General features: G+C 58.3%; 8 protein-coding genes across 8 annotated transcripts; 4 read left to right on the plus strand and 4 right to left on the minus strand.

Annotated features, from left to right (window-relative positions):
- Positions 1–108: 108 nt before the first annotated feature.
- MKK02DRAFT_27845 (uncharacterized protein) lies at positions 109–1315 on the minus strand (the record flags this gene model as incomplete). Its single annotated transcript, XM_053087415.1, has 6 exons — positions 109–149; positions 191–520; positions 569–856; positions 910–1012; positions 1063–1140; positions 1187–1315. 6 exons carry the CDS (start codon positions 1313–1315, stop codon positions 109–111), a joined length of 969 nt encoding a protein of 322 aa, XP_052944458.1.
- Positions 1316–1544: 229 nt separating this feature from the next.
- MKK02DRAFT_16213 (tRNA synthetases class I (M)-domain-containing protein) lies at positions 1545–4414 on the plus strand (the record flags this gene model as incomplete). The annotated part of the gene is made up of 14 exons (XM_053085594.1): positions 1545–1615; positions 1686–1735; positions 1797–1833; positions 1890–1953; positions 2009–2050; positions 2104–2174; positions 2228–2284; positions 2332–2473; positions 2526–2883; positions 2935–2942; positions 2989–3100; positions 3149–3235; positions 3281–3495; positions 3539–4414. 14 exons carry the CDS (start codon positions 1545–1547, stop codon positions 4412–4414), a joined length of 2190 nt encoding a protein of 729 aa, XP_052944459.1.
- Positions 4415–5492: 1078 nt separating this feature from the next.
- On the plus strand, positions 5493–5956 carry MKK02DRAFT_7867 (P-loop containing nucleoside triphosphate hydrolase protein; the record flags this gene model as incomplete). The annotated part of the gene is made up of 4 exons (XM_053093698.1): positions 5493–5553; positions 5684–5727; positions 5778–5856; positions 5901–5956. Coding segments are annotated over 4 exons (240 nt in total), but the record flags the coding sequence as incomplete, so codon positions are not given.
- A 3049-nt stretch (positions 5957–9005) lies between these two features.
- Positions 9006–10236, minus strand: MKK02DRAFT_34262 (ribosomal protein L17-domain-containing protein; the record flags this gene model as incomplete). The annotated part of the gene is made up of 5 exons (XM_053088884.1): positions 9006–9201; positions 9247–9848; positions 9904–9966; positions 10029–10113; positions 10172–10236. 5 exons carry the CDS (start codon positions 10234–10236, stop codon positions 9006–9008), a joined length of 1011 nt encoding a protein of 336 aa, XP_052944461.1.
- A 205-nt stretch (positions 10237–10441) lies between these two features.
- On the plus strand, positions 10442–11135 carry MKK02DRAFT_37562 (acyl carrier protein-like protein; the record flags this gene model as incomplete). The annotated part of the gene is made up of 4 exons (XM_053089700.1): positions 10442–10636; positions 10823–10961; positions 11012–11031; positions 11103–11135. The coding sequence occupies 4 exons, from the start codon at positions 10442–10444 to the stop codon at positions 11133–11135; spliced, it is 387 nt and encodes a 128-aa protein (XP_052944462.1).
- A 186-nt stretch (positions 11136–11321) lies between these two features.
- Positions 11322–13227, minus strand: MKK02DRAFT_16095 (uncharacterized protein; the record flags this gene model as incomplete). The annotated part of the gene is made up of 7 exons (XM_053085577.1): positions 11322–11713; positions 11765–11891; positions 11938–12197; positions 12241–12390; positions 12451–12743; positions 12946–13053; positions 13142–13227. Coding segments are annotated over 7 exons (1416 nt in total), but the record flags the coding sequence as incomplete, so codon positions are not given.
- Positions 13228–13978: 751 nt separating this feature from the next.
- Positions 13979–15719, plus strand: MKK02DRAFT_37564 (phosphatase 2C-like domain-containing protein; the record flags this gene model as incomplete). The annotated part of the gene is made up of 8 exons (XM_053089701.1): positions 13979–14084; positions 14186–14252; positions 14303–14458; positions 14569–14803; positions 14862–15004; positions 15051–15227; positions 15295–15365; positions 15439–15719. 8 exons carry the CDS (start codon positions 13979–13981, stop codon positions 15717–15719), a joined length of 1236 nt encoding a protein of 411 aa, XP_052944464.1.
- A 500-nt stretch (positions 15720–16219) lies between these two features.
- MKK02DRAFT_37565 (uncharacterized protein) lies at positions 16220–17691 on the minus strand (the record flags this gene model as incomplete). Its single annotated transcript, XM_053089702.1, has 2 exons — positions 16220–17212; positions 17257–17691. 2 exons carry the CDS (start codon positions 17689–17691, stop codon positions 16220–16222), a joined length of 1428 nt encoding a protein of 475 aa, XP_052944465.1.
- Positions 17692–17748: the final 57 nt, after the last annotated feature.

Consider the following 17748-nt stretch of genomic DNA (forward strand, 5'->3'; position numbering starts at 1 on the left):
GGGGCGCGGTCGGCCCCTTCCTCGTCTTCTTGGTCCGCGTCCGCGTCCACACCTGCGTGCTCGTTCTCGCCGTGCTCGATACCAGCGAGTTCGGGTTCGTCGTCCGGCTCAGCGCCCGGAGCAGGGACGATCACCTCCATATCCTTGTCCTGCGCCTTCTCCTTGCCTTTCCCCTTCCCTTTCCCTTTACCCTTCGCCTTACTCGGCGCACGCGGTGCTCCATCCCTTGTCCGAGAGACAATGACATCCTCGCTTGGCCCCGCCTCTGCATTCCCCTCCATATCCGCCTCTTCTCCATCATGCCCTGACCCTCCAACTCCCGCGGCGGCGGCGGCTCTCTCCCTCGCCCGCCGTCCCGCCTGACTGACGAGCACCGGGTTCGACGGACCCGGGGTATCGTGGCTCCGCTTTATGCGATTCCGAGCGGTCAGGCCGAGGACGATACGTTCTGCTTGAAGCTTGGTCAGGCGGGTACTGGGCGCGAGGGGTTCGCCATGGACTGCAAGGGGTTCAATGTCGACTATGCCATCAGCCTCTTATCCTTTCGGCTGAGGGGATCATGACGTACTGATGATGTTGTCCGGCAGAGATCCGATATCCATATTCCGCACGTCCTCCTCGCTGCGTACGACGATCCGGGGTCGGCTCGTGGCGCCCTTGGGCCTCCCCCTCGGTTTGGGCAGAGCGAACGTCGCTTCTTCTGGGATAGGACCGCCCGGGGTCGCCGCGTCGGAAGTCGCTGGTGGTGGATTGATCTCGGCCTCAGCTTGAGACTTCAGGACGATGGGGCGGAAGAGAAGGTGTCGCGAGGCAGTGTGGAGTGGGACGTGGGATGGTTTCGTCGGGTTCGCGGGGTCTAGCGGTCAACGGTGTAGACCAAAGGGGAGGGAAGGCTCAGAAGGGACTTACCTCGGACCATACCCAGAATGACCTCGTCGCCAATCAATGGGCTCATTTCGCCCTGATATACCTGATTACCGAGCTTGATGAACGGTAGAGGCGTGTCCAGGCCCTAGGTGGTCAGCTTCGCGCTTGCGGACATTTCGGAAGCGGGCAGCGCACGATAAGCTGATATGTCGATTCGGACTGCATCTGCTGTCGATCGATGGCCTGTCCAAAGTCCAGTACAGCGTAAAGCTCCTGACCGATCAGCTTGGGCTACACGGAGCAGAGGGGCGAAGCTCACCTCCTCGTCGGTCGTGTACTCGTCCTCGTCCGTCAGATCCTCGAACGACTCGACCTCTCTCCATCCTGGACCGAGGAGGGACTGGCCCGTCTCCAAATGTGCTTGAGCGTCTTCGGACGACTGTAACATGGTCTATCAGCTAGAAGGGTTGGTGGAGAGACGCGTTTGCACGCGGTGGTCTGGTCAATATTCTGAAACCGGGGAATTCTCGGAGTAAATAGACCGAGGGTCTGCAAGGAATGCCACGTAAGGCAATCCTTATCAATCGACTCCGCTATACCAGCCCAAAGGTCCACCCTTCGCTGAACTATCTCTCTCTATCCCGCTTTACCTAGACGTCATACACACAATAGCCACCATGAGCGGCCAAAAGATCCGACAGACCGATGGGCTGCTTATGCACATCCACGACCCAGCTTCGGGGCCTGTGTGAGTCCCGTCCCAGTCACAGAAGAGGTCCGAGCTGGTGTACTTTGAGGGTCGTCGAGCTGATGGACAGGCTGCCGAAGAAGGGGGAACGGAACGTGCTCATCACCTCCGCGTTACCATGTGAGCTCGATAACGCACAAGCCTCGGCGCAAGCCGTTTGTGAACTCAGCTGACGCGGTAGATGTGAACAATGTGCCGCACTTGGGTAACATCATTGGGTGAGCTGGATGGTTTGCCGCTATGTGCATGAGGGACGACAGAGCTCATCGCTCAGGTCTACTCTATCTGCAGATGTCTTTGCGCGATACAGCCGAACTCTGAACGTACCGACACTATACGTACGCTATCTTCATTGGACGCAATGACACAAAGGAGGTTGAGCTGACGCCCTAGATCTGCGGAACAGACGAGTACGGTACGGCAACAGAGACGAAGGTGAGCTCAGCAGAACCCGTCTTCGATAATCGGGCAGTTAGCTGACTGATCAGGCGCTAGAGGAGGGTATCTCGCCCTTGGAACTCTGCACGAAGTTCCATCAACTCCATACCGAGATTTACAAGTAAGCTGATGCACCTGCCATGTTGGAGTGGGAGGCTGGAGCTGACTTTCTAGGTGGTTCGAGATTGGGTTCGATAAGTGGGGACGGACGTCAACGGATGAACATACCAAGTAAGCTGACTTACGCCGTCTGATGGATGCCCGAGCTGATGCGCCAGAATCACACAGGAAGTCTACAAGAACATCCACGACCGCGACTTCTTCCGGCTGGAAACGTCCGACCAGACCTACTGCGAGGATGACAAGCTGTTTTTGGCTGATCGATTTGTGGAAGGCACTTGTCCTCAGTGCGGCTACGATGTGAGCTATCTCCACTGGCAAACCTCACCAGGATTGCCGAGCTGACATCCAGGACGCCCGCGGAGATCAATGCGACAAGTGCTCCCTCACCTTCAGCTCCCCCACCTCCCTTCTCAACCCCCGATGCAAGCGCAACAAGACCCACAAAATCTCCGTCCGGCCCTCGACGCACGCGTGTATTCGCCTCGACAAGGTCCAGCCTGCGCTGGAAGATTGGATGCAGAAAGCCCGGGTCAAGGGGAGGTGGGGTAGCAATGCGGTCATTACGGAGAAGGGGGAGATTGTGGAGCCGAGGATGCTTGGAGAGGGGCTGAGGCCGAGTGCGGTGACACGGGATTTGAAGTGGGGGGTCGAGGTGCCGAAAGTGGGTGTGGAGGAGGAGGATTCAGCGATGGAGGGGAAGGTCATCTGTGAGTTGATCGGTTCGCATTGTGGAGCTGAGCACAAAGCTGACAGTGTAGATGTCTGGGTGAGCTATGCGTCCTGAACCCACTCGGAGCGGAGCTGACGTTTAGTTCGACGCACCAATAGGATACCCCTCAATCACCGCTGCGTATACCGATAAATGGCAGGAATGGTGGATGAACCCGAACGACGTTGAGCTGTACCAATTCATGGGCAAGGACAGTGAGTTGAACACCAGCGCTCTCTGGGAGGTTTCAGCTCACGTATCAGACGTCTACTTTCACACCGTCCTCTTCCCCGCCATGCTCCTCGCCGACGGCCGACTATGGACCATGCTCCACAACATCTCCAGTACCCGTGAGTCCGCTTGCCCGCCTCCACGAAGGTTAGCTGACCAAATAGAATACCTCAACTATGAAGATACTAAGTTCAGCAAGTCGCGGAATGTCGGTGTTTTCGGAAACAATGCGCAAGAGACGGGTCAACCACCTTCGGTCTGGCGATACTATCTCTTGTCGCAGCGGCCGGAAACGAGCGATTCGGCGTTTATGTGGGGCAACTTTATCCAGGCGAACAATAGCGAGTTGTTGTCGAACCTGGGCAACTTTGTCAACAGGGTGAGCTAAGGCGCGAAATGAGTAGTTCAAGCTTACATTCCAGACAATCAAGTTTGTCAATGCCAAGCTCGACTCGGCCGTCCCCGGGCCCGCCGACTCTCCCGGCGGCGAAGTCAAGCCTGACCCGTCCACACCCGGCGGCAAGCTCGATGCGGACTTTGTGCGCGACATCAACTCGCGCCTGACAGAGTACCGCGAGTACATGGACGGCACGAAACTCCGGAGCGGTCTCGCTACCGCCATGTCCATCTCTAGCCGGGGAAACCAGTACCTCCAAGATTCTGGTCTCGACAATGCCCTCCTCTCTGGTCAGCCCGAACGATGCGCCGAGGTCCTCGTCAACGCCATCAACCTCATCTACCTCCTCTCGGTCCTGTTCCACCCCTTCATGCCTACCACATCAACCGACATTCTGCGCCAACTCAACGCGCCCGCCCGCAGCCTTCCTACCTCGTTCGCAATCGACATCCTCCCCGGCCACAAACTCGGCAAGGCGGAGCACCTCTTCAAAAAGATTGACAACGTTGATGGGGCACAAGAAAAGGCATGGCAAAAGCGGTTCGGGGGCGATTCGGTCGTGGCGGACCAAGTCGACCCCTCTGGTCCGGGCGGACACCCCGAGGGTGGGAAAGTCCCGAATGTGAAGGATGTGGAAGTCAAGAGCAACAAGAAGGCGGCGCATGCTGCGAAAGCGGCGGAAGCGAGTCGGGCTAAAAAGGCCGCGCAGGCGGAAGCGGATGCGAAAAAGACGCCGGAGGAGAGGGAGCTGGAGGGACGGATAGAGGCGCAAGGGAAGAAGGTGGCGGATGTGCGGAGGGGGTTGGAGGAGGGGGATGCGGACAAGGAGATGAAGGTTGCGAAGGAGTTGAAGATGGAGTTGGCGGAGTTGAGAAAGAGGATGAAGGAAGCGGCGATCTAGGCTTGGGGATGTATAGGGGTGCTGTAGGACTCGGTCTGGTTGACGGATGGTATCCAGCTGATACTCCGTGAGGATGGCGCTTCATGGCAATAGCAGTTGGAGATCCTTTGTCGGCCTTCTCCCACGAACCCTCCCGACGGACTAAGGAGTGCGAACGAGTTGACACAGCTTGCGTATGGTCTAGGGTCCCCCACTGCCCTCCCATACACCTCATTCTCGCCTCCCTGATTTGCCATCCTTCTCTTTGCTCGAGATAAAGCCAATCTGAGACACTTGCGGCACGGACCTTCCCTTTATTGACGTGCCTGAAATTAATCGCGTCCGAACTTCAATTCGCGACCCGACCGCGCCGTTCGCGTCGACAAGACCATCCACTTTGGCTTTCATACATCACCTCAGTCATTCCACCTTCACAAGGTCCTCTCCCTACGTACTTTGGCCTGAATTGATACCAGGCAAGGTACAGCCCTACAGCATGGCGGGTCCGAATCAAGCCAGCGGCAGCGGCAGCGGGAGCGGCGGTGTCGTGCCTGTCCGCACCAACTTTGGGGGGTCCAACCCGGCCAATATGAAGTTCACGACGACGAGGAATATTCTCATGGAGGTGGGTCAGCTTACGGACCCAGGGACTGTGATCTGGAAAGTCGCAAGCTGACACTGGTAGTTGCGGAAGATATGTCAACATCCATACCTCACCGCGCCGATGTTGGAGGATGAATCGCTTCCTGCGGCGGAGCAGCAGAATCGACTCATACACGGCAGTGGGAAGCTGGTTTTTCTGAAACAGCTGCTGCCGAAGCTAAAGGAGAGAGGTCATCGGGTGTTGCTGTTCTCACAGGTCAGCTTCCTGCTGAGCTGCCATCAGTCGGTGGAGAGAAGCTGACGATCGTAGTTCAAGATAGCTCTCGACCGAAGTATGTATCCAGCTTGCCAGTGTACCATTACGAAAGCTGATGGTGTAGTCGAAGACTTTCTCGTTGGCGAAGGAACCAAGTTTCTTCGGCTGGACGGCGATACCCCACAGGCCATCCGGCAGAAATCGCTGGATGCGTTCAATGCGCCCGGGTTGGACTACTCTGTCTTCCTTCTGACGACGAGGGCTGGTGGTGTGGGGATCAATCTGTTCACTGCGGATACGGGTGAGTCATAGTCTACGAAGTGAATCAGCCGGGAGAGGGGAGCGAAGAGATGGGTCGGCGCAGAAGACGGAAGGCGTGAGAAGAAGGGAGAGGGAGGGGAAGAGGGAAGGAAGCCAGAGCTAATTGACAGTGATCATCTACGATCCCGACTTCAATCCTCATCAGGACCTCCAGGTAAGCCCAGACCAGAAAGAAGGAGCGGAGGCAGCAGCTGACGAGACCAGGCGATAGCTCGTGCACATCGATATGGGCAGCAAAAACCTGTGCTGGTCTTCAAGCTCATGGTCAAGGACTCTGTCGAGGGTGAGCTAATAGAGCCTTGAAAAGGTCGTCAGCTGACATGTCAGAGCAAATCTTCTTCAAGGGCAAAAAGAAGATGGTACTCGAGCACCTGGTCGTCCAAAATCTCAACACGGCCGAGGACGAAGTCGACATTGACGGAATCATCATGCACGGCGCCAAAGCACTGTACGAGAAGACCGACGAGGGCAAGGACCGGGGCATCATCTACAACTCGAAGAACGTCGACGAGATGATTGACCAGGTGGAGCGGCAAGCCAAGGAGGAGGCGGTCGTCCTTGCTGAGCGATGGCGATTGGAGGACGAAGCCAGGGAGAGGGGTGACAAGGCCGAGCCGAGCAAAGAGGCGCGGACGTTTGGTTTTGCCAAGATCTGGGAGGCGGATCAGGCGGGCTTGCGGGAGCTACAGGACGTGACGGACGAGATGGAGATGGAGGGGGCGGAGGGGGATATGGGGGAGCTCCTGAAGCATGCTCGGATGCGCAAGGAGGCGGAAGGGACGGGTGCGAGGCAGCGTGTGTCTGCCGTGCACGCGCAAGAGCTGGCGAGGAAGAAGGCGCAGTATGACAAGGAGCTGGAAGAGGTGTTGCGGATGGAGGCGACGCCGGTCAAGAAGAAGCGGAAGAGTAAGGGAAAGGGAAAGGGGAAAGAGGCGGATGGGGACCAGTCGGACGCGGACTTTGCCCTGATAGGCGGGGGTCACTCGAGCGACTCTGACTACGCCGGTGCGGTCGACGACGAGGGCGAACTCAATATTGACGGGACACCAAAAGGCCCGGTCATTGGCGGGATGGTGGCTCAGCAGCATGGGCCGGGGTCCAAAAAGGCCAGAGCGCTCGCCCTGGCCGATGGGGAGCATGTTCCCCCGCCGGTCCCGAAGAAGCCACTTACCGCCGAGGAGAAGGCGCAGAGGAAGGAGCTGCGACGGCTGCAACGGGCGGCGATAGCCTCTGCTCGCGCACAAGGCTCGGCGTCCCCCTCGAAACCCGCCGTCAATCCCGCCACGGCCTGGATCGAGCAAAAGAAGCTCATCAAGGAAGGCCAGGATGTCATCCAGTGGCTGTACCACACGATCAAGCAGTACGATGACGGCGGTCCCGAGGCGGCGGCGGATGTCGAGATGTGGGCCAAAATCGGCATCCCGGAGCTACCCGCGCTCGAGCGCGAGAACTTTTACCACACCCTCGCGACCAAGATGGACCGGCGGTTGCAGCTGCAAGGCGCGGCCGGATATTTTTTAATGCAGCGGCATCAAGACGCCATGTCCAGTCTGATCCGCTCCAACAACTCGGTCCTACGCACGGCGGCATCGAGGGATAGCGGCAAGGCGATGGAGGAGTGGCCAGAGAATGTGGCGGCTAGGGGTAGGAGGGTGGTAGCGTCCGCCAAGAGGATGAAGGCAGCCGAGGAGGCGGCGGCTCGGCTGGAGACGACCGGTACGGCCTCGCCTGTCAAGCGGCTCGTCTCGCCGACCAAACGAGTCGCTCCGCTAATCCAGGCAGCCATGGCCGGTCCGTCGACTGTACGGTCTGCTTCTGCGCCCAATCCAGCCATCCCCGCGGAAGCGACCCCCAGTCCAAACCCCGCAAACGGCTCTACCCTTCCCACTACTCCACGGACCGCTCGCGCTGCCGCTGCTGCGATCGCGTTTACCAGCAAAAATCCCACGGCGGTCAACTCGCCAGCGCCTGCTTCTGCTGCTCTCTCCGGACGGGCGGACGCAAAGCCATGCCCGGTCTGTCGACAGACAGGTCACACTTTTCTGGAGTGTGACGAGAGGGTGTCGCTGGAGAATATGCGCTTGATCAGGCTGGGGTTGTCGACATTGACGGATGAGGCAAGTCTGGTACGTCCGTCCGCTTTTCACAGAGGTCCTAGCTGATAAGAGCAGAAGAAGGGTCACGCCGCGCTGGACCAGTTGGAGCAGATGTATCGAGACGCCGGTATCCATGTTCCGGTCCATATCCCGGGACAGGCTAGCTCGGTCGGGAACCCCTCAACCACCAACGGTAGCAACGCAGCGGCGAGCGGATCGGGTTCGGGGGATCCCGTCAAACGGTCTCGAGAACAGGCGTCAGCTCCGGCAGGCCCTACTGCGGATGCGAGCAGCTCCAAGCGACAAAAGCTGAACACGACTGCGGGGGAAGCGGAGGCTCCGCCTGCGAAGGAGGGTTCAGTCTGTGCAGTTTGCAGCCGAGTCCCTTATCACCCCCTCGAGGACTGTCCGCTCCTCCGTCAGGGCAGCACAGCCATCAAAGCGTGAGTATTATTATTGAGGTATTGCAATTGAACACTGCTGATGGGTCACACAGGACACTGCGGACTATCGAGGCCAGCGACCCGCGGCACGTGTTGCTTGCGGCGTTGTACCAGTCTGCGCTCGCCGCCGAGCAGACGCTACCGCACGCGAGGCCAAACGGCCACTCGTCATCCATCCACACCACCCTCGATCGATACACCCAAGCCCGGGAGACGCTGGACCGTGCGCAGCAGCAGCAGGCGCAGCAGTATCAACACCAAGACAACATGCCGCCTGGCGCGATGGCACACCTCAACCAGCAACATCGGATCCAGCACGATCGGCTCGCAGCGCAGCAGCGACAGCAGATGGAGCTGTCCCAGGCCAAAGACAAGGCCCAGGCCCAGGCCCAGGCCCAGGATCGACCGGTCCAGCCGGTCAAGGCACAGCAAGCCCGGCAGCATGTAGAGCAGCGTGCGCAAACCAAGGTCTGCGCGTTCTGCTTGCTGCACTGCGGCGGGGACCTCCGGGCGTGCGGGACGGTGCATGGGGGCAGGAAAGTTCTGAAGGCGTTGATACGTAGATTGACGAGTGAGGCGGAGGCGCGCAAGGCGGCTGGAAAGCCCGAGCCGGCCCCTGAGATTGAGCGGGTCGATGCGCTGTTCAATCTGTACAATGCGGTAAGTTCCCATCCAGGTCCATTGGGGGAGTTTTGCTGATGGTGCAGTGGGAAAAGTAGGCGCAGAGATGGAGGCGAGAATAATCTGTAATATCGTTGTATATAGAGGCTATACCAGCCGCATATCATACTCTTATCTATCCTGTACATATCTTATGGATTCGACATATTCGTCAGTCAGTCTAGCGCAATAGCAAGGACCAGAGCGGGTAGTACTGTATACATTGAGCATGTCTATGCGTCTAGTGGGGGTGTCGATGACCGGGCAGAAGGCTGGGTGATGAACCGTGGCCGCCGGTCGGGGGTGTTGGTCCGGAATATCCGGCCGAGGTCTGCGCGGGCGAGGCCTAGACCTGTATTCCTAGCAATGTCCATCCCGGACAAGCGCTCGCCAGACTTGTATCGTCTCCCATGGTATGGTTCTGGTGTCCTGAGACGTCAGCTGCTGCTCTGGATCACATGGAAGGTAGCTCACCTAGCGACCTCTGACCACGCCTTATTCTCCAGTCCTTCTTTTGCTCTACGCATCCCCCCACTGGCCCTCTCCTCAGCCATCAACCGATCCATCCACTCTGTCGATCTCGCCTCCATCTCGACGCGCCCCTTCTCCCCTCTGTACTTCAACACCTTTTCCCTCCCCAATTTCGTCCTCGGCCTCAGTGCCTCCCACTCATCCGACCCCTCTGAAGAACCAACCACAGCGGCCACGCCCCCATTCCTCTCTGCGTGCTGCGCCAACTCGCGCCCGACCGCGCGAGCCGTCATCTCAAACTTGAGATCCCGTGGTCCATCCACCAGTTCCACGATCGCGTTGGGCGCATTGTCGCCTGGTCGACGCCCGAATTTGTGGATCCGGGTGTATCCGCCCGACCGGGAGGCGTACCGATCAGAGAGGGTCGTGAAGAGTTTGGGGAGGAGGGTGGTGGGTGGTACGAAGAGCTCGGGGTCGGCGTTGGGATCAGAAGAAGAAGAAGAAGAAGAAGAGGAGGAAGAGGAGGGGGAGGAAGGGTAGCCGGTAGGTCGGGGAGGAAGGACGGGACCGTTTGTTATTGATTCGGGATTGTATGAGTGGCTTGGCTAGACCGTCAGCTCTTGGAAGGCAGCAGCTTGCATGTGCGAAGGGGTAGCTGACCATCAAGAAAGCCATGGCTGCTCGACGAGCAGGATCGTTGCCCTTCTTCCCAAGCGTGATGATCTAGAATTCGTCAGCTATAGCTCCACGACCGCTTTCCCAAGGCAGCGCATCAAGAAGCTGACCTTCTCGGCCATCCTCGCTGCCTCCTTAGCCTTTGGCAAGGTCGTCTTGATAGTCTCATGGTGCAGCAAGGCGGACACAAGATTTCTAAAACCATCAGCTCCAGCCCTCCTTTCCGCCCTGTCCCAAGTTGGGGAAATTTCACCTCAACAGCGCCCATCGATGCGACGGCGTTCTCTGCAGCTTTCTAAGCTTGATACCGTGCTTCATCTTGCGTGTATATGTATGCGAGTCGACGATGTACGATGATGAAAGCTAACCAGATGGTGAAATGTTACTGGTGCCACATTGGGCGAAATCCCGAACAGACCCGCGCCCACCCAGCCAGAGACGATCACTCAGTCTACTCTATCATCCATCCATCCAGCTATCTATCCATCTACACCACTCCTACGACCCATACACCTCAGCAACCATGTTCCGCGCCGCTCTCCCCGCTCTCCGATCCGCCCTCCCCTCCGCCCGTCCCTCAGCTTTCGCCGCCGCAGCGCGGTTCCAGCAGCCAATCGCCGTGCGGACATATGCGGCCGCTGCGGGCTTGAGCAGATCGGATATCGAGTCGCGGGTCATGGAGGTCATGAAGACTTTTGAGAAGGTCGATGGGGGAAAGGTGCGTCTGGTTATTCGTGTACGGGAGGGGATGTGGGAAGGGAGGGGGAATTGAGAGATGAGAGTAAGGAATGGGGTTGGGCGTTCGGACGGGGGAGAGGGAAGCTACAGCCTGACATGGCTGGACATTCGGGATGAATCGCGGCGACCGTTGAGATCATAGGCCTGAGCTCACGCTAATCTCCAGCTCTCCGCATCCGCAACATTCACCTCGGACCTCGGGCTCGACTCGCTCGATGCCGTCGAGGTAGTCATGGCCATCGAGGAGGAGTTTGGGATCGAGATCCCCGACGCGGAGGCGGACGAGATTACCACTGTCAAGCAGGGTGAGCTGCCTCGTCCACGGTATTGACAAGAGGAAAAGCTGATAGGTTAGCGATCGACTATGTTGAGAAGGTATGCCAGGACAAGCAAGTTCTGGGGATGATAGCTGACCAAGGTCTTCCTTTTGATTTGCGACACTACAGACTCCCGAAGGTGGGTTGTCGCCCTCGTCTTAACAAGATACATTGAGCAGTTCCTGACTCTTTTTAGCACATTAATCAATTCTCGTCCGACAAAGTGGCATGCAGCAGTTTCTCTTCACCCATCTACTGCGACCCAGCCGTCCACAAGGGCTGCAAAGGCCGGCTAGCAGGACATCGGCCGCTATACTAATGCATGCACAGGTAGCGCCGACTAGATGACTACGCCTCTATCCCTTCCATCCCTTCACTCCGCTGATCCACATCCTCGTTCGCATTCCCATTCCTCCCCTCTTTTCCGTGCCCGTTCATTCCCGCTCTGTTACCATCTGCTTCGTCATCCCTGCCCTCACTCCCATTCTCCATCTTCTGCCTCTTAGCCCCCCTCGCTTCTTCCTCGTCCCCCGCTTCGACCGGGCTGGTCTGCCTGGACTCGATGGGCGGACTGCTCCCTCCGTCTCCCGTGTGCGAGACTGACGCGGCTTCATCGTTATTGTTCCGTCGAAGTCGTGCTGATGTGCGTTCGCCGGGGATCAGGGGTTTGCTCGGTGCGGCAGCTGCGCTCGGTTCTCCTCGACGGGAAGTCCGGCGGGGCTGCTCGTACTCTTCCTCGTCTTCTCCCTGATCTCATCAGCTAAAAGCACAAACCAGCACGATCGGACAACTGACCTCATCCCCGTCATACGAATAATCAATCTTCCGAGTCGTCCGCCTCGTCCTCGTCGACCGGAATTCGGCCTGCTCAAAGATTTTCGCCTGATCCGCAATCTTCTTTCTCGCCCTCGCTATCCGCTACTCCGTTAGCTTCCCTCCACACCAAGACACGACGAAAACTCACAGCATCCTCCTTCTCCACAGCCTCCATGAGACCACCGACCACCTCGGCCAACTTCTTCTCATCCTCAATCCCCTTGGCCGCCTTTTTCGCAGCGACCACCTCGGCCTTTTTCCCCTTGGGCCCTACTTCCGGCTTGGGCGAGTTGCCATGTGCGGCCCAGAGGTCGATCTGCGCCTGCATCTCGGTCTTGTTGGATGAGATGGCAAAGATGGGGCACGGGCGCTTGAAGGGATTGCCGGATTTGTATATCCTTCCAGAGTCTTTCGGTCAGCCTGACCCCACCGCGAAAAACGGAGAGCTCACTGTCGAATACCCAGATACGCTGCTTATTGCGGTCCATCCCGATCGGCTCGATCCCGACTTTAGCCTGCGACTCGGGTACGGTCACTCCTTTTGGTAGCGGCGCGTGGTTCTCCTTGTTGATGATGGCCCGGATATGCTCCGAGTGAGTCACTATCTCATTAGCTCTGCTTTACGCTCCGCGAGACACAAGCTGATTGGCAGTACACTCACATTGCCAATCCACCAACTGCCTTAACAGACCCGCGCGTTCTCTCCAATCCATCTCAAACAACCCCCCTCCGCGCTCCGCGGCCTTGACCAGTGGGTTCCGCGACACCCGCTCAGCCGGTGGCTCGCCCGCATATCGCAGTCGGCCAAGCTCGGTCCGGTCTGATGCTTGGGTACAGCACGAGGCTCGGGCTTCCTCGTTGGGCGCCCAAGGACGGTCCCAGACTGTGAATTCGCTAGGACCGAGGAGTTGGTCCGAGATGTGATTGGAGAGGTGATGTTGGATATTTGTAGGGCTGAGGTATCAGCAGGTGGACAGGAAGGAATGGAAGGCATGCAGAGATAGGATAAATGGGAATACAATGTTGAGCAACGCCCGCCACTTTCGGGAAAAGGAAAAGGGACGGGGACGCCGCGGACAGCGGCGCGGAATGGAGCCGAAACCGCTCCAGTCCAAGCGATAGCGAAGGGGATCGCAAGCGGGAACTGGAGACTTACTCGAGATTGCGCAAGCCAGGCTTCAGGTTTCCTAGGAAGCGAATGAGGATACCCTCCAGAATGTCATCAGGGCGATTCGCGACAGGTTCCATGAGGGACTGCTCAAAGCTGCTCCTGTCAGCTAGGGGACCGCGAGCTGCGGAGACGGACGGGGACGGGGGCAAATCGGCAAGGGGGAGAGGGGGGCGCGACGTACTCTTCCAAGCACTCTAGGCGCTTTATGCGGTCTTTGAGGTTGAACTTGACGATAAAGGCCCAGACGTAGGCGACTTGCCAACTATCTGTATCAGTTCATGTCCAGCTCTACACCCCGGAAACATCGCCTGGCTCTGCTAATGTGAGAGGCCGGGAAGCTCACTCATCCTGCGGCCGATCGGCTTTGGGGGCTTCATAAGCGTGCAAAGCCAAGTCGGCCTGATATCGCTTCTTCGCCTCGGCCTGCTGTTTCTCCTTCCTCTCCTCTCCGCCTTCAGCGCCGGCGTCAGCCTCCGAGGCGTCCCCGTTCTGCCCAGCCTTGCCGCTTCGGGGCGCGTCGATCGCCTCGATATCGTCCGATACCTCGGAGGCCGGTGCGGGCTTCTTGGAGCTGCTTGGTCGAGAGCGGGAGACGGGCGGAGGGGGGGAGAGGGGAGGTGAAGCCGAGGGAGAGCGGGGCATTTTCGGCGGTGGAGCTGAGCTCGACAGGATGAGCCGAGCCAAGGGGATGTGGCGATGCTACGCCGGAGCGTGGACGGTCTATCTATCTATTGTCGATGATGTATGCTGTATGAAAGCAGTGAAGGCAGTGAGATGATAGAAGAGGAATGAAGAATCTTTGGTTGGTTCAACGCGCGCGCGACGCGGCTGCACCAAGACTGGGGAATCTGGAATGTGGGGTAATTTTGCGGGGTAACGATCCTTTTGGCCAGAGATGCGGCTGTGGAGGTCCAGCTTCTGGAGCATCTCTACATAGGCCAAGAAGTGCTTACCGGGCGATATCGAATCGCCACGGATCCTCCCAGCCGTCACTGCATCTTTCATTGCATCTGAGAGAATGAGCTTTGCAGCGGGAACACGACCATTGCTCGGCGTTGCGAGCTCCAGTCGGCAGACGTTGAAGAAGGGGTTTCATGACTTTATACGAGGCCGGACACCTGGAGGTGAGTCGTTGTCAGGTACAGACCTACCTGATGGCGGCGAGGGCTTATGCTGCTCTCTCCCTATATTACTACGAGCTTTCAAGACTGTGCTGACGCTGTAGGGACCTACAAAGTCCCCCTCTCCTCCTCCAACATTGTCGGTGTCTACTCTTCACGCGGTCAACGGCCGTGCGTCTTTGACTCTTCTGACCGGTCGGGACCATAGCTGATCTCGGTAGCTATCAAGAAGACACCTCCTCAGCGTTCGGACTGCAGCTACCACCCCAAGAGCTCGAGGCGAGCTATCGAGAACGGCTCAAGACGCAATGGGATGGGAGCAAGGCCGGGAGCGAGTTCTTTGCGTCCCAAGTTGGGTTCTTTGGTATCTTTGACGGGTGAGCCACGCAATCCTCCCGACTGACGAGGTACTGATTGATATTGTTGTGGCTATTGCGGCTTTGCCTAGACAGGCTTTGCCTAGACAGAGAACACGGCTGACTGGCAGGCACGGCGGCCAAGAAGTCTCCACCTACCTGAAAGAGAACCTCCACCGCCTGACGGAAGAAGCGACCCGCGCTCAAATACCCGAGATTGTCGCGTTTACGCAGAAGCACGGGGGTTACTTTAAGCGATGGCGAGGTGGGGCATTGCAGCGGTGGACGAAGAACTCGTTGTCTGAGCCAGGGACGGGAATGAGCGTGTTGTCGATAGAGGAGAGGTTGACGTTGGCTTTTCTACAGGTGCGTCGAGCGTCGAGAATTGCGGCAGGTTGGAGTGTGGTCGAAGCTGACGTATAAGGCGGACAAGACGGTACTGGAGACGATAGACCGGGCGAGGAGGTGCGGTGCGACAGCGACGGTCGGTTTGCTGCATTCGCTGGACACGCCCGCGGAGCCATATTGGGCCGCTTCCAAGTTGTGTCTGACGATAGCGCATTGCGGGTAGGTCTTCTCGGAAGTGGGGCAAGCAGGCAAGGCTGATAAGCAGGGACACCCGCGCAATCCTCTGCAAGACCGCTACTGGCGAAGCCACGACCCTGACGGAGAACCACCACGCCGAGTCCCGTATAGAATCTGCTCGGCTCAGACGGATGGGCGGTGACCGACTCATCTCGGACAGTTTTGGCGAGAGCCGCTGGATGGGCGTCGTGGAGAATACGCGGAGGTCAGTCCATCGATGTTGCCCCTCTCTTGTTCAGTCTCTCGTGAGACCGACAGATCTGATCAGGTAGTATAGGAGACGGCGAGTGGAAACCTAGCGGAATCACCGCCGAACCAGAAGTCCGATCTCAAATCATTGACGGTAAGCCGCCGCCTCTTCCACTAATCCTCCACGCCAAAAAAGCGCAGCTATAAGCTATAAGCTGACCACCAAGGCGACGCCTACGCCTACCTCATACTGGTAACCGACGGCCTCACCTCGCTCATCACCGACCAAGAAATCGTCGATCTCGCCCGGTCTGCCCCTGATCCGTCCAAAGCAGCACGCGCGATCGTATCCTTCGGCGAAGACCTGAGCGCACAGGATAACTGCACGTGTGTCGTCGTGCCGCTCAAGGGGTGGGGCAAGGTCGGGGGACAGGATATTACAAAGGACCGGAGAGAGTATCGGAGGCGGCAGGCGGGGGCGCTGAGTACGCGGATGCAAAGGATGTAGTATGGGGAGGGTTGGATCTTTTATCTAGGGGTGTATGTATTGCTATTGCTATAAGATACAACGGTACAATTGGGTTGTCTACTCCCTAATACACAGTGTCCGATATGTGTACGCCAGTCCTGAAGGGCCTGCCCCTGCTTTCATCCGGGCCCACCCCGCTCGCTCCGCTTTGACCGCCTCTTTGTCCATACACCGGCCTTAGTCTGCCCGCTCGACTGGGATGTTTCCCGCCCAAAATACGATACAACTCAAAGTGGTGCTCAGTCGCGGCAGTCCCGGACGATGCATGGCATTTCTGCGATATTAGCAAGGCAGACTCGGTCACATCTTCAGACAATTCAATAAGACTTACAAGCTTTTCTCCCTCCCGATTGGGGCTCAGGTCTCGACACGCGTACGATAGCCGCTGTCATACTGTTCTCGTCAGCCACAGCTCGCTCCAAAAGGGACAAATGCCACGGTACTCACAGATTCTCCCCGCTTGCAGATGCTACTCCACCCTACTGCGCCATCAATTGCCGCAGCATCAACTCGGCATACACCTGGTTTGCCTCTGTGACGGGATGCGTCCCATCGTTCGTAATCTCCGTCCCATACCCCTCAAACTTGCCCGCAAAGTTGATCGTCTTGATGCCCATCTTTTTCGCCACGTTGATCTGGGCCCGGCGGAGCTCGGCGACCCGAAGCGGTTTGAACGTCGGCACCATCTGTTCCTCTGCGATCGCGTGGAGGTGCGGCGGCAGACCCATCAGCCCGCGCGCGACGAGACCGGGGCCCGTGACGTGGACGAGGCGGAAATAGATGGGGGTATGGGCGCCATACGTGTCCCGAAGAGACTGGATGAAGCGTTCGCAGATCTGCGTGTACTCTGCGATCCACTCGATCGTGAGCCCCGGTTCCCGATCCGCCGAGGTGGCGAGGTAGGCGCGCCGCTGGAATCCGACGAGATCCCAGAGCCCGAAATTGATCGTGATGGCGTCGTAGGGACGCGAGTCGTGGTCGTCCATCCCGCCACCGATGACTTGGCGGAGCGCCTCGACGCGGTCGCTCGCTTTGCCCGGAAGCGTGGGTTTGATGCCCTCGTTCATGACCCCAAAGGCAAAGACGAGGTCGATGCGGAATTGGTTGTCCGCGGAGGGGAGGTCGCGGGTGAGGGGAGGGATGAAGGACTCGGCGATGCTAGTTTCTTCCGAGGAGAAGGAGGGGGAAGGGGCGATGGGGATGATGGCGGTCGCGCAGTGGAAGCTGAAGGCCGTGCCTCGTTCCCCGAGGTGTCCAGCTTCGGCGGGGGAGGACGGGGAGGAGGGTGCTTCTGCAGGTGGGATGTAGGAAGAGAGGTCGTAGTTGCGATAGTGGGAGGAGGGGGAGGTAACGTCGACGAGACTCGCGATCCAGTTCCGGTCCAGACTGTCGCCAATGACGAGTATCCGCTTCCCCGCTATTGTCGAGATGTTTTCGTAGGTCCTGCTGAATTCCGCCTCCTGTGTCCGTTCCTACGCCATCAGCTTTGCTTCTGACAAAGCAGAGAAATACGTACCTTCTCCTCTATAACGTCTAGCTGAGCCACCTGTCCCGCGATTTCCGCCTCGACCCGAGCGGCCTCGTCCGCCAGATACCGCTGCTGCGCCTTGGTATTCGACCACAGGCTCTTCAACACGCTGATGGTATTCCGGCACACCGTTTGCCCATCCGCCAGGACCTCTGTCTCATCACACGAATATCCGGCCGCGTGCTCCTGGAGCAGGGTGTACTTGCTTCCGAACGCGACACCGTGCGCGTACTTGAGGTGCCCAGCGTCCGACAGCCAGGCCGAAGGTAAGGTCACGGAGGCTGCACCTGTCCAGCGTGAGGAGGAGAGGTGGTACGAGACCGTAGGGGAGAGATGGTAGATCATAAACAAGGCGGTGACTGTGATGGAGATGGCGAGGGCAGCCGAGTGACGCGAAAGCCGTGAGGCGAGAGTGGAAGCCATGTCGACTGAAGGCGGGGGGCGAAGAATTAGCTGGGCGCTGGGCGTCAGGCAAGTGTT

This window comes from Dioszegia hungarica (assembly GCF_025882075.1).
Source record: "Dioszegia hungarica strain PDD-24b-2 chromosome Unknown MKK02contig_11, whole genome shotgun sequence".
Classification (NCBI taxonomy): Eukaryota; Fungi; Basidiomycota; class Tremellomycetes; order Tremellales; family Bulleribasidiaceae; genus Dioszegia; species Dioszegia hungarica.